At 38.8% G+C, this 15,916-nt stretch overlaps 1 protein-coding gene across 11 annotated transcripts in view; it reads left to right on the top strand.

Moving 5' to 3' along the window:
- The window catches only part of LOC127445723 (kinesin-like protein KIF1A), a 113,731-nt gene that overhangs the window by 84,752 nt on the left and 13,063 nt on the right, over positions 1-15,916 (top strand). For 7 of the 11 annotated variants that reach the window (XM_051705975.1, XM_051705970.1, XM_051705969.1 and 4 more), the window contains 6 exons: positions 1,704-1,812; positions 2,165-2,231; positions 2,368-2,452; positions 2,540-2,645; positions 10,952-10,978; positions 15,657-15,771. In XM_051705975.1, coding sequence (XP_051561935.1) covers positions 1,704-1,812; positions 2,165-2,231; positions 2,368-2,452; positions 2,540-2,645; positions 10,952-10,978; positions 15,657-15,771 — 509 coding nt within the window. The remainder of the gene's footprint in view (positions 1-1,703; positions 1,813-2,164; positions 2,232-2,367; positions 2,453-2,539; positions 2,646-10,951; positions 10,979-15,656; positions 15,772-15,916) is intronic. The other 4 variants (XM_051705976.1, XM_051705974.1, XM_051705968.1 and 1 more) reach the window with 1 other exon arrangement.

The following is a 15,916-nucleotide window of genomic DNA, read 5'->3' as shown; positions in this document are numbered from 1 at the left end:
GGTCTTGACCAGCTAAACACCAGCTTGGCCAAGCTGTAAAAATTTATCTTTTACAAATACGTCAACAACGTCTATTCAGTTTTGATAAAGATTTGATATCACAGTAAGATAATGAGGAAGTAGGATAGATACTTTTATTCCTAAACACCAAAAGAACTAACGTTCAGAGTAGAATGTGGGAGAGTCTGCCAAACATTTAGCTGTTTCTGGCTGTGTGTACCATCTACAGCTCTGCATATTCTTCAGAAGTACCTCAGCATTAGGAAAGAGTGGCTTTAGTTTGGGTATGCACATTACAGCATGGATTGTTTTGTTAACCTGTTACAATGCAATGCAGGCTTTGCAAAGATGCTGCTGATGCCTTGAAGGATGGGGCAGTGCCAACTATATTAGACCTGGCAGTAAATTTGCGGTGCGTCTGTACTAGCTGTTACTCGTTTCACTTGCAAAGAGTCTGTTTACGCTGAAGTCAACAAAAAAACATATTCTAACCAATTCTAATGATAAGAGAGAGGATGGAAAATGATAATGAAAAACGTAATCATTACAGTTTTTTTGGCTCCAAAAATTTGACGCATTATAATTAGGGGGGAAAAGTAAAATGTAAAATATGATCCCTTTAATAAACAATTTTACATGGTTAGAGAAAGCGTCCACTTATTTCCTTCATTCCACAGGGAGTCACACAAACTCTCTGCATTGACGGACTGAAGGACGCTTTGTTCCAGTGACTGTGTTTAGCCTATTAAACCTGTGTGTGGATATATTCTACATCTTTTTCTCTCCCTCAGTCTCTCCATTCATACCTCATCAAGCAGATGGACAGTTGTGGGCTTTCTCTCTGATATAATATACCATAAATAAATTGATGAACAGTACCAGAATAAGACTACATCACTGCATGAGTAAAACTGGGAGTTCTGTCATATTTGAAACTGAGCTTGATGGTGCAGTAGTCCCTAAACCTCTGCAAAATCTAAATCTAAGATTTTAGATTTGAGTTGTTATTAATATTTTTAGGTTCTTGTTTATTGTAGTGTTTGCTGAGATTGCAGTGTTTTTTGAAAGAGAAAAAAAGCTTAACCCAGCCTAAGGTGAATTGCTGGTCTCTCAGGCTTGTTAGGCTTGTCTGTTTTAATAGTTTTAGAGTGTTTTAGGCACTTGTCAGCAGGTCATGCTGGGAGACCAGCTGGCCGAAATAGCTTAACCAGCTAAACACTAGCTTGGTTAAGCTGGGAGACCAGATGCAGGTTAAACTAGACAAGAAGATTAAACCACTTTAGGCTAGTTTAGCTGTTATTTTTATTATTATTATTATTATTATTATTTCAGCAGGTATTACTGACTCGTCTTAAAAAGAGTGAAATTTTTAATAAGCTTAAAAAAAAACTTTAGTAAGAATTTGTATTAGTTATGTTTGAGCTCATCTTGCTATGTGCAGATGTTTAGGGTTCACTCTTTTTCACATTACTTTATTCATTCTAACAGCTGTGTGCCTTTAAACCAGACCCTGGTCTCCTACTCCTGCTCCTCTAACTACAGTTTATTCTTCCTCTTATACTGTGATTCATATCTTCCTCTCACCTGTGAAACTCTAGTATCCCTGTCATCTGCCATTGAGTTTTTATATCCTTTGGTCTAAGATTAGCTCAATATTGATTTGAGCCTCTGTTTCTCTTTGTCTTTTTCTGTTTTCTGCCTAGTACCTGCCACCAAACTGACAGCTATCACACGACCCACAGCAGGACCATGCCACTGTAAATATGACCTGATGGTCTTCTTTGAAATCTGTGAGCTAGAGGCCAATGGAGAGTGAGTGTCTTCTCTGAACAGATTTACACTGAGTAAAATAGATTACTGTCTCAGACAATAATTTCCTAAAGCCTGTAAAATCAATAATATCTAATGTATAAGTAAAAATTTTTTATTGTTATTTAGATTATAATGATATTAGAGTAAAGGGACATAAAATATAATATACAGAGGAAATTATATTTGAGTAATTGAATAAATTGGCTCCCTTGAAACTAATAACGTCAGAGAAAGAGCGAATATTTTTAGCACACCCTGAACTAGATATGCTTAAAAATGTACTAGCTAATAATAAATCTATTGGTTGTGTACAGTGTATATTGGTTGCATACTGTTTATCTCTCTTTTGCAGCTACATCCCAGCTGTAGTGGATCACAGAGCGGGCATGCCCTGCCATGGCACATTCATGTTACATCAGGTACTGGGAAATCTTGTTTTCTCTTTTTTTAATCTCAATATACCTCCATATATGGGCCTACCTGTTGCTGTTTACTCTCTATTATAAAATTAGAATATTGTAATATGAGGATAACAACATTATATTTACATAACAGGGCATCCAAAGGAGAGTGACAGTCACGATTGTACATGAGACAGGAAGAGATATTGAGTGGAAGGAAGTGCGAGAGCTGGTTGTTGGTGAGTTGGGGCTTAAATTTTTAACTTTAAACTTAAATATTTCGCTTTAACTTAAACCAGAACAATATTCTGATATGCATTTGACAGGGCGCATCCGGAATACACCTGAAGCAGATGAGACAATCATAGACCCCAACATTCTCTCTCTCAACATTCTGTCTGCTGGATATATCCGACCCGCACATGATGACAGGTAATTTCCAAGCTCATATACATACCAAGACTTTAAGAAATCAGAAGACCACTTTAGAAGTTTACAAATAAAATGTTCTCATGTTAAATAGTACTTTGTCTTTGGCACACAAGCCACTCCAAAAATGATGTTTGCTTGTCGTTTTATATTCATGAATAGTTCCACAGTTGGTTACAGTACATGTGTGGATTATATTCTTCTGTCTGTGAGGCCTGGGTCCCCTTGAGCAGTCAGCAGCAGATGTGCTTCACTTCGACTTTGTTTCCTATTCAGGTCTTTTTAGTACCAGGACTCCATTTTAGTGATTGCTTCACTTAATATGACTCTCTTCTCAGCCTTGGCATATGATCTGAGAACTGAAGCCAAACCTCCTACAAACATTTCTCTGAACAACTTTAAAGTGATGAGTTTTTGCCAAATAGAAATGAAGCCTTCCAAATGGCTCTTAAAGGCCTGTCACAAGGGAGTGCCTCAGAATCAAACAGCACAGCCACAGTGCCAGCCTTAGATAAAGAAAAGAAGAATATTCTCACTTTTATGTTCCTTTGCAAAAACATACCATAACTCTCTGCATCATTGTAGTGACTAAAAAACTGGTGCATGATAGAGTGGCCATATTTAGGCTTGTAGGATTTACATGGTACACTGGCAGTGTAAGCATTTCTGGCACTTTCCATGAATAGGGTACAAAGTAGGGCCTAAAAAGTGAATAAAATGTATTTATTTTTTATTTGTCAACAAATGGTCAGTGAAAAGGGTACTTAACCTTCAGAAAAGTTTTATATGATTTTGATTTGATTCAATCAAGTTCATCAAGATATCCTACAGGATAATGTCGGGGGGGCTGTGCACCAGCTGAAGCTCAGTAGAAGTTGGGTGATGCAGCAGGACAATGACCCTAAACATCGAAGTTAATACACTGCATAATGACTTAAAAAAATAGTCCCACTTTTGGAGTGGTCCAGCCAGAGCCCAGACCCAGTAGAGAACTGTTCACACCAGACATCCTGAGAATATGGCTGAGCTGAAGCAGTTCTGTAAGGATGAATAGTTAAAACTTCCTTCTGAACATTGTGCAGGTCTAGTCCGCAGCTACTGGAAATGCTTGGTTGAGTTTGTTACTACCAAAGGAGGATCAGCCAGTTATTAAACCCAAGGGTCCATTTACTTTTTCCACAGCGCTGTGAATGTTTAATGGGATGTGTTCAATAAAGACAAGAAAGATTATAATGGTTTGTATGTTGTTAGCTTAAGCACATTTTGTTTGTCTATACTTGTGACTTTGATGAAGATGAGATCAAATTTTTTGACCAATTCATGCAGAAAAGCAGATAATTCCAAAGGGTTCACATACTTTTTCTTGCCACTGTACCTAATAGTTATCGCTATAAATAAACATGGGATTTGTGCCTCTAATGCTTTATAATAAAAAAAAAAGTAATGGGACAAAAAAGTATACTATATTCATGGAAAGTGCCTTCTAGATATATTACTTAAAATGTCTCAATTCAACCAATCTCTCAGTACACCTCTTCCACAACTGTAGGGTCAGGTTCTGTTGTCGTTAAGTTTAATCACTGCAGAGAACCTCTTGCATGACATAACCGAAGAGCTATGGGTGAAGATGCTTCAAATGCTGACTAACAGACTAATCCATGCAGCTGCTTTTTTCTGCTTTTTTTGTGATTAACATTTTTATTGATTCATACAATAAACAAAGAAAAGCAAAACAGAATCAACATTTAACCCCCACCACTATCCCTCCCCCTCCCAATCCCTGACCCCACCCTGACCCCCAACAAACATTTTTATATATATATATATATATATATATATATATATATAATAATCACACACTATTTATAACTATACCTCTCTCTCCACTGTCCCTCCCCGAGAGCCCTCCAAGACGCTAAATAGTTGCCCCATTTCCCAACAAACACATCCAAGTTCCCCAGTCTTCTAGATGATGCTTCTTCGAAAGCCGCCACTCTCCCCATCTATGTGTATCACTCCTGAAATGGGGGTGCTCCAGCCGACTTCCATCTCCTTAAAATGACTTGTCTGGTGATCATAACACTGGTTAGAACCTTTTTTTTATGTGTTTATTCCCAATATTGATGACTGCCCCATCACCTAAAATACAGAGTCTGGGGCAAAATTAAATTTGAGTGCCCAGTACGTCACACACAAAACTCTGAACCTTCAACAAAAATTCTTGGATCTTAACACACCACCAAAAAACGTGGGTTGTGTCTCCATCTTCTGATTGACATCACCAACAGGTGGGTGTGTCTTTAAGACCAAGCCTATACAATCTAGAGGGGGTCCAATAGAATCTATGTAAAATCTTGAATTGCATGAGGCGCACCCATGCATCAGGCATTTAGAATCCTAGCCCACACTCCCTCCTCCAATACCAAATTTAAATCTTTCTCCCATAATCTCTTGAGAGAAGTTGAAGCTCTGTCCCCCAGACTCTGAATTAGCAGGGAGTAATACACTGATGCCTCATGACCTTTTCCAAAAGCAGTAATCACCACTCCCAGAGTATCTGCCGCTTTAGGGGGTGTATGCTACTCCCAAAAATAATACAGTGCAGGTGGCGCAGCTGAAAATACCTAAAGAACTGAGATCTGGGAATCCCAAAATGTTGAACTAAATTTTCAAAAGAACTCAGCACTCCACTCTCATATAGGTCACAGAGTGTATTAACCTCCCTCACAATCCACTCTGACCAGCAGAAAGGGAACTTAATAATACATAATTTTGGGTTCATCCATATGCTCGAGGCAACATTTAAATAAATGTCCGAATTAAACACTGATTAAACATCGAGTACAAATGCGATATAACGGGGTGTAACTTCTCCGATTACTTTGATAGAAAGGCTTTGCAATGGCGAAATAGGGCAAGAACTTCCTGTTCAATATAAAACCAGGGAGGGTCTCTCTCAGGTGGAAGCAACCAATGAGCCAAATTTCTGAGACAGAATGCATAATAATAAAACAAAATCTTGGGTAGGCCTAGCCCACCTTTGTCAATCGACCTATGCAACTTACTGAAATGTAATCTGGGACATTTACCATTCCAAATTAAGGACTTTGCTATGCTATCAAATTGCTTGAAATAAGAGAGGGAGACATCTATAGGGAGAGACTGTAGCAGGTAGTTAAATTTTGGAATACAATTCATTTTAATAACATTAACCTTCCCAATCATAGATAAATGTAATGAAACCCACCTGCCCACATCGCTCGAAAACCTTTTTATTAAAGGGTCAAAATTAACTCTTGTAGATCTTGTAGGGTCAGAGATGAATAATAAAATATCATCTGCATAAAGCAAAAGCTTATGCACCACACTTCCCACCACCACCCCTGGAAAATCCTCCTCCTTTCTTATCATGGCTGCTAATGGCCCCAGGGCAAGACAGAACAATAATGGTGAAAGAGGGCAACCCTGCCTGGTGCCCCTATCCAGAGTAAAATAATCTGAAATTAATTCATTCGTCTGTACCGCCGCTATAAAGTAACTTAATCCGGGTGTCTATAAAGTTACTTAATCCAACCAATAAAAGTATTCCTGAACCTGTACATTTCCAAAAAGCATAAAAAGATAATCCCACTCTACCATATCAAACACCTTTTCGGCGTCAAGTGAGATCGGAGTCTGATCATTCGCCACTGACCACATGATATTGATGAAATGCCTAATGTTATCAGAAGAGCTACAGCCCCAAATAAACCTCACCTGATCTATATATATAAGAGATGTCATAACTTTTCTTAATCGGTTAGCCAAAATTTTTGACAATATTTTAACGTTCCACAAAATTTCTAATATCCTCATCAGTAGATGAAGATGTAGAAATATAGTGCTCAAGATAGAATTCTTTAAAAGCATTATTAATATCAATGACTGAAGTAAATATTTCACCACCAGCAGATTTCACTGAGGGAATTGTAGAAAAAGACTCTCTCTGTTTTATATATCTAGCCAGAAGTTTTCCTGCCTTGTCCCCCGACTGAAAGTATGACTGTCTTGCCCTGAATAGCCAAAACTCCAGCTTCCGCGACAAAATAATATTATATCTTTATTTCAACTGGGTCAATTTTCTGAGTCCATCAGACAACATTCGGCACTTCAGCTCTGCCTCGGCACTTTTAATATTCCCTTCCAACTCCATGTGTTCTCGTGCTTTGGATTTTTTGGTGAATGAGGCATACTGTATGATCCGACCCCTAAAAACAGCCTTAAGTGCCTCCCAAGCCACGCCCACAGAGGATACTGAGGACCAGTTGGTCTCCATATAAACATTGATTTCAGCCTTTAACATTTGTTGGAATTCAGGATTTTGCAAAAGGGATACATTAAGGCGCCAATTATATGATTTCCTTTTCTCCATATGTGGCAACACCTCTAAACTCATCAGGGCGTGATCTGAGACTAAAATGTTTCCAATTGACCAATCAACAACAGATGAAATGAGGGACTTAGATATAATATATATATATATATATATATATAGATAGATAGATAGATAGATAGATAGATAGATAGATAGATTCTAGAGTTAATCTTAAGGACTGATGAAAACATTTATAGTCCCTACCAGATGGGTTCAAAAGTCTCCAAATATCTGTAAGACCAAGATTTTTAGACATCCTGTGAAGCGTCAGTGTTGCTCTAGAGGGCTTACACACATTTGCTTAACTATGATCAAGGACTGAGTCCATCAAAAGATTAAAGTCTCCTCCCAATATTATATCATGAGAGGTGCCAGCGGCATGCAACATCCCTTCAAGATCTATAAAAAAGCCCTGATCATCAACGTTAGGTGCATAAATATTAGCCAAAATAAGACTTTGCCCCTGACTTTCTGCTAAAACAATAATGACTCTTTCTAATTTATCTTTAATCTGTTTGAGACATTTTAATTGTAGATGCTTACTTATCAGTGTAATGACTCCCCTACTCTTACTTGAGCCAGCACTAAAAAAACATGTCCACCCCATATCTTCCCAAATTTTTCAGCTTCCTGTGGGAAACACTATATCATACTTCTTAAGCTTAAGAATTAAAATAACCTTCCTTCTTTTTTATGGGGTGCCCCAACCCATTCACATTCCATGTGGAGAGAGACAATCTGCTCATATTAACATTTGACATTTTGACATTTGAGAAAAAATAGATTGTGTGTCAAAAACAAAATTATAAAGACCACATTCCAACATTAGTGCAACAATCAAACCCCAAACCTCCCCCAGAACCAAACAAACAGAAAAAAGAAAAACATGCGCATTAACCCCACGCACAACAGCACCAACTAGCGTCCATCTCTCTAAACTCAAACTGTCCATGCACACTTACGAGAGCCTGGTGTTTCTATAAAAATTTTGTGAGACAGAGTTACACAACAACAGATAATCTATAAAACAAACTCCAGCAGATAGGCAGAATAAACACAAAGAATGTGTAGATTCATCCACATAACTGTCCCGAAGGTGTGTTATTCCACAAAAAAACTCCAGCCGCTAGGCGGAATCAGTACCAAAAAAACAAACAAAAAACAAAAGGGGCGCTCAGTTTCCTCGGACAGTCAAACGGATGTTCAATGAGCCGGCCCATTCGCCTGCTACATGAGTGCAACAAATTACCTATTCACTCCAATGTCATGCAAGAAACACTCCACAAAACAAACTCCAGCCAATAGGAGGCATAAGCACAAAGAACGTGCAGATTCATCCATTCAGCAGTCCCGAAGGAGTGTTACTTCACAAAACAAACACCAGCTGCTAGGCGGAACTAGCACAAAAAGAAACAAAAAATGCGCTCAGTTCCTTGAACAGTCAAGTGAATGTTCATTTGAGTCGGTCCATTCGGCTACAACGTGAGTACCACAAAATAACTTACTCACTCCATTGACTTTATGAAGGTCATCGCTTGCTGTGGACATGTAAATGTTTTGCGGCCATCCTTAACATCTATTCTCAATTTGGCTAGGAACATAAGTGCAAAAGCGACCTTCCATTGATGTAAGAGTTTCTTGCATTCCTTGAATCGATCACGTTTCTCTCTTGTCGAATTCTCAAAGTCTCTGAACAAGAAAATGCTGTGGTTCTTCCAAAAAAGCCTTCCTTTACTTCTCGCCTCGCACAACATGAGATCTTTATTGGATGATCTCAGAAATTTGGCCAGAATTGATCGGGGCCTGTCTCCCTCAGCGGATTGCCGAGCCAGAACCCTGTGTGCTTGCTCAATTTCCAGCTTATGGCCTGTTATTTCAAGCAAATTCGGAAAAAGCCCATCCAGGAATTTCACCATATCCTGACCCTCTTCGGCTTCAGGAATTCCGACGATTCGGACGTTATTCCGCCGGTTACTGTTCTCCAAGTCCTCCAATTTCTCCCAGATGTGCTCCAAATCCACCTTGGTCGCCAGCGGATTAGCAGATATTTCCCTGTCCGATGATTCCAGATAATTGATCCGTTTCTCGACATCCCACACTCTTGTGACCACCTCAGTGAATTTTGTCTCTATGGCAGTGATCGATCAATGTATTACAGCAAGATCTTCCAAGTCAGCAACGACCTTCATCAGCATTGCCGACATGTTCAACAATTCTAGCCGAATTTCCCTCACTTCTCCGGCCAAATCGGCTCCCTGGCTGGAGACCTCTGGAGGGGTGTCAGCTTGAGCACTTAAGTGTCTTTTAATGTCTCCAGAGCCCGATGTTTTTGAATTCTTTGACATATTGTCCTCCTGGAACAGTTATGGAACAGAGTGTATTGAATCTCACAAAAGTATTAAAACTAGCAAAGTGCGCAGAGCTCGCATTCACACGTCTGAACCTCACGTGGCGTCATGTCTGTCCCCCTTTTTTCTGCTTTAAGAAACTCAAAATTGTCATTCCTTTCCCACAGCACACAAGACAAAATGTGGTTTTATCAGCCTCGATGAAGGAGGTCACAAGGTCAAAGGAAGAATTAAAATCAGTGAACTAAGACAGACAGGAAATTGAAAGATGGTTCTCTAGTTCACCTCCTTGCTGGTTGTGCAAGTCTTCTCATCTGATGTTGGTCTGCATTTGTGTCCATTCCTCATCTATTCATTCCATTCACCATGTCTGTCCACACTATGTCACTCAAACTCAACTAATCACTGCTCACTGATTCACACAGTGGATAGAGTGCTTGACACCTCTGCTGATCACGATCACACAGCTGTGATCTGCATGCAAATCTTTAATCAGATGTATTTTATTGTGCTATAGGAAGGATGTTTTCATCTAAAATGGATGGTTCAGCCAAAATTTAAAATGTATTCATTTTCTCAACCTTATGCTGCTCCAAACCCATATGTCTTTCTTCCATGGAACACAGAGGGAGATATTAGGCAGAATGTTAGCCTCTAAGGTCAGCAGTCACTATTCATTTTCATTGTATGGAGATGGACTGAAAAAGATGCAGTGAAAGTGAATGGTGACTAAGGCTAACATTCAGCCTAACATCTTCTTTCGTGTGTCCACAGAAGAAAGAAAGCAAAAATGGTTTGGTTTAAATTTTTTGGGTGAACTACTGTATCCCTTTAAAGCAATGTGAACAGTATAAACCACTAAAATGCAACTTATTCTTTGTCGAACACTTTACTTATAAGATTCATCATTAACAAACCCTCATCATAAATGTTACTGTAATCAAGAGGCCACATTTTTCATGCACACAAGCAGCCTAACAAACATTTTGTCATAGCGTACATGTACAATGCATAACTATGGAATCACCTTAGATAAACATCATATATCAGCATCCAGACATTGCAAACTTGAAACGCTTTAAATGAAAACATTAAATAAAGTCCTAATGCCTCATATTTTAGATTTCTTTTAGACCCAACAGGACTTATCCACTTGCACGACACTGATGCAAAACAATTACTGAATAAAATACATTTTTGAAACTCCATTTTCAAGCAGTCGTGACCTCCTCTCCTGTGATTTAACCACAATGCTTTACTAGATAATCCACACTACCCATAAAACCATGTAACGAAGCTGGATTTATGCATCAATGGAAAGGAACAAGGAAAAAGATGTGACAGGAGAATTGTGCAGAGGCCTTGACAGCTGTGTGTGCCACATTATACCCCCCCAAAACAAACTTAATTAGGAAAAAAAGCGGCTGCAGTGATAAACTAGTCTCTGCAGTACAGCTGGGCATCAACACAAACTTTTCTCTACAACCTTCTTAGAAATTCTGGCATTTCTCTAGTTCACTAACAGAATGTTTTGTTGTGTTTTCCAGACAGTTTCTTGATTCGGACATGCCTAGGTATATTACTTTCAAATCCCTCACCTCTCATTTTATCAGACACAAACAGAATGTGTATTTTTTTCATCCTTTTATTCTCATGCCCTTCTGTCCACCATCATTGTTTGCATCTTTTTTTTTTTTGCTCTCATGTTTGTCTTCTTTCTGCTTTCCTGTTGGTTTGTTTATTTATTTCTCTCCTACTATTTCTGGAAATGTGAGAGAAATTTGCTCCCATGGAAATGCTTTTGTGTGTGAAGCCTCTGTTCTGTACTGTATGTTTTGTGTATGATATTTTGCAGCACCTCTAGGTGACTGTGGATTGCATGGCTTGGCTTTGTATGGGCTGCATTTTGGCTGTATCATTCACAGGAGGTGTGGTAGAGATCATAGTCAACTGATTGAACCCATTTTAAAGGTATAGTTCATCCAGAAATGAAAATTCAATCATCATTTACTCACACTGATGTTGTTCCAAACCTGTATGACATATTTTATTCTTCTGTGGAACACAATAGGAGATGTTAGGCATAATGTTAGCCTCTTAGGTCACCAGTCACCATTCACTTTCATTTGTATGCAGATGGAATGGAAAGATGCAATAAAAGTGAATAGTGACTAAGGGTAACATTATGCCTAACATCTTCTTTTGTCTGTCCACGGAAGAAAGAAAGTCAAATGGGTTTGGAACAAGACTATTGGAAGGGCACTAATAACCTAATAAAAATAACTGGAATCATAATCAATTACTCTTGCTACTATATTGACATTTTCCTGCAGTTTTATCTTTCTTAAAAGTAGTGAGTCATTCTTACCACCCACAGTCCCATATACATTTACAACTCTTGCTCAGCAAATTCTTAACAAATTGAGATGACATCTCTTAATTAAAAATGTATGGTTTAATTTAAACTGTTCCAAAACCAGATGAATTTCCAACATGAATGTCAAAGCAACACTGTAAAACACAACTTTGCCTGTGTGGGGTGATCAGTGTGGGCCAGACCACACACCATGAGATCTGTGTTGTTAATGGAAGGGAGGGCTTGTCCTGCTAACCTCAGTATTAATCATCTATCAACTCTGAGAAAAGTTAGTGTTTTATCAGTCCACTGAGATTTAAGATCTTATAAGAAATATGTGTTTAGTTTAAGTTTATTAGCACTTAGCCTCAGCTGGCATTCTATGCTAACTGTTAGACAGGGTTTTTTTTTTTTACCACTAGGGAGCAGTGTCGATCAAATTTCTTTAAAGGTTTCGCGAATGGCAGTCTTTCTTGTGCTGCCTGAAGCCTTAAGAGTAAACAAGGGTTGCTTGTCTTACAGACTGTAATTACCAAATCAGGACAACTTTAATCCCTGGAATTAGCTGCTTGTTTGTAAACATAAGGGTGGTGTTGCCACAGAGGGGTATGAGAGAATCGTTTTGATCCGAATCTGTTCTCTTCTTGTTCTGCCAAGACTGTTCTGTTAGCTGGGGCAATTGTAGATCCCACTGAGAATTTTATTTCTTAAACCTATAATTCAAACCTGGGGGACCTACAATGTTTTTGATGTATGTTTGATCTATAGGTGCTGCTTCAAACCTCAATTTCATACTTAAAAAGTAAAAAAATAAAAGTGCTTAAAAATAAATGAGACACTTTGGACCCTGAAAAAACATTCAAATTAAAAACAGTCATGTGCAAGTAATGGTTCGGGCAGGCCTAAGCAATAAGAAAGCTTCCCTTGACTCCTTCAAGCATTTCATATCATTTGTAGCACACACGTGTCACCTTGGCAACAGCACTGTAAGCAGTGTCCGCACCCCAACACCCTTCAATGTAGTTCCGAACATCCCAAGGGCAGGGGTTTGCAGAGGATTGTGGAACACGTTAAGGACAACGCTGCGGTGTCCCTCCCAACCATATTGTTACGGGAACAAGATTTAATTTCCAGCAGCCTGACTGACAGAGTGCAACAGCTTACCAATCCATGCAACCATTTCCTCAGTGGTAGCATGCTTTCTGTCTTACCCCTTTGCCTTAAGCAAGTCTAAAAAATCTTATTCAGGCCCTCAATGGAAGCAGAACCAATTTAGAAAGAAATGTCTCCCTGTATGTTTTGCCAAGAACATGACTTATAGGTTGGATTGGCTGATAGAAGAAAATGAAGAGAAAGAAATATTGAAAAGGAAGGTAAAACAACAGGAAATCTCTTTTATCATGTGTAAGTGGGAGGTGGAAGTTCTCCACACAATCCCTCAGCTAGCTTTGTATGCTGAGCTTGATAAATGTGGTTGTTTATATGTGTGCGAACAATGGTGTCAGAAATGGAATGATTGGGTGTTCTCTAAATCTAAGCCTCCATGTGAACTTTGGGAGGGTGTGCATTTGCTTTTGTTTGAGGTTCTCAAAACCTGCTGGAACCAGCTGAAAACTGATTAAGTTGGTGGCTGTGTTTGGAACTGGTTAAGGTGGTTGACCAGCTAAACTACCAGCTTGAGGTGACATGGCTGGGCTGGTAGACTATCTTGGTCAAGGTTTTTGGTGGAGTTTCAAGTAGTGTATGTATTTGTTAGAGTGTGTACAGGGGGTAGCACACCAAACACATCAGGCGGACAAGTACAGCACCCAAAAATTCGAATGGTTCTGAGCACGGTTAGTAATAGTTCCAGTAGCATTTCCACTTGAGCACAGTTCAGTGGGGTTAGATTACAAGCCATTCCTGCATTTCTCAGCAAGGTTAGTGGTAACACTTTACAATAAATTTGTATTTGTTAACATTAGTTAACTACATTAACTATGATTGGTCACTTGCTCAGTCAGTTAATTCTAATCTTGAGCTCGCAGCCCCAAAGTGGAAAGAGAAACCGTAACCATGCCAACGAACCCAGATCAGTATGGAACAGCACAGTTCCGCAACGAGAACCACTCGGCCTGATGGTGGAAAGTGGCTATAATTTTCTATGAATGTAAGCACACTGCCACCACAGCAGTTCACATCCTTTAACTTTGGGGGCTGTACAGAATTATTCAGCGCCACTGACAATATTTTTCCATTCAGTTCCAATAAATTCGACCCAAATTACATACAGTATATTGTGTATATTGTGAATAGGCAATTTTTCAGTAATATTATTTTTTTGTGGTTTGACAGCTTGAATAAAGCCTAGGCAAAAATTTGCATAATAAACATCTCACTTTCTAATCTTTCAGTTTTCCACAACTGCATCGTTGTTTTTATACACCAACCTGCAAGTTCATTGATGTCACATTATTCGTTCTTGAAAAAGGGCAAAAGCCTTATATATAACTTTTGTCTGAATTCACTGTTAGATTCACTGTTAGAATTACTGTTTTGGACTGCCTTGTCAATGCCACACCGCACTGACGCACTGTATTTGCGTTATCTGTGCTTTGTCCTACCTGTGTGACAATGTGGCGTGGCACTTTTCGTCCAGTGTGCGACCCCCTTGAGAGTGTGTTAAGGACCTTAATCAATTAAGAAGTTCACCCCATGACCCCAAAGCGACCAACAAGACTTATAGGCCTTGTTGTTTTATTTTCTTTCTCTCTCTCTCTCTCTCTCTCTCTCTCTCTTCAAATCTCACACTTTCAATGTTCTCTTTCACTCCCTTTTCCTTTTTGCACATCTGAATGACAACCTCAAGGCTACCCATTGGGTCATCCCAGTGCATTCACTTTAACACTCAACATCTAAAGCACACAAGATCCATCTATCACAGGCCTCAGAAACGCTCGACCCCTCTCATATATTTCTGATTCAGGCATGTAGATATTTAAGACCATTACCAGGCTGAGAGCCAGAAATATAAGTGGATCCAATGTGTGATAATTTCAATGGGTTATGACCTATATTTATCAGTGTAAGGGAGGGAAGGATGGAGGTTCAGCAGGGTGATCATAACAAATGAATCTATAAGAAGCAGCCCATACAATTTTCATGCAGTCTCTTTTCATGAAATTGGCATAGATTCAGGAGGAACTAATACTGTTCTATTGTTGGATCTTTGGTGAACGGAACATGAGATCATAACAGGGCAGAAGTAAGCTGATGCGAGATACATTATATAGACTCTTGTTGAAATTAAATTGCATTATCCTCAACTGATAAACAGATACTGCAGTTTACCTATCTCACCTACTATATGATCATTGATCTGACCTTTCCACCTAAAGCATTTCCTTGGGGATTGATCCTAGGTATAATTGTCCCTGTGTAACTGCCTCCCTCTTCTAGTCACATTTTTCATCCATCATCCTTTTATTTTCACTTTTGTCATTTTTGTCTATTGCAACTGTCATCATTCTATGCATCATTGGTGGTGGTATTCATATCAAGTGCTGATGTTAAAGTGTTTTATTGCATGTATTAATATTGTCTAAATCTTGTTTTTATATTATCACTGTTTTATTTAAATACTGTTGTGTCCTTAATTTGGCACTGTAAAATACAGTATGATCCATTGATATCAACCTTAAAAAACAATTACACAAACATTATAATGCTCCAAGTGCCTTGCAGCCACCAAACTGATATTATTCTGTATGTTATATCATAGTTAATGCACTTAATTATCTTTTAATATCCATGTAATTGTAACATAGGTAGGAGAACTGGTCAATTCATTTAATTTTATAATCTTCATATAAAATGATGTCTTTAAGGCTATTTTCTACCCTTAATATACTCTATAGGACATTCTACCATTTTGAGGCTGCTTGGGATTCATCCATGCACAACTCTTTGCTGCTAAACCGTGTCACTCCTTATGGAGAGAAAATCTACATCACTCTGTCTGCTTACCTGGAGGTAACAAAGGCCATTCAGTCATTTTATATAGGAGGGGGACACTCGTTTTTGGGAGTTGCAGGCCAACATTGTATAGTTTCAGCCCAGTGCATATGCAAAAGAGTGGAAAATGTCAATAAACATTGTGGCACTGTAGATATTGCTT

The sequence above is a fragment of the Myxocyprinus asiaticus genome, chromosome 9 (assembly GCF_019703515.2).
Source record: "Myxocyprinus asiaticus isolate MX2 ecotype Aquarium Trade chromosome 9, UBuf_Myxa_2, whole genome shotgun sequence".
Classification (NCBI taxonomy): Eukaryota; Metazoa; Chordata; class Actinopteri; order Cypriniformes; family Catostomidae; genus Myxocyprinus; species Myxocyprinus asiaticus.
The sequence above is the reverse complement of the archived record's forward strand: the minus strand, read 5'-3'. Positions and strand labels throughout refer to the sequence as shown.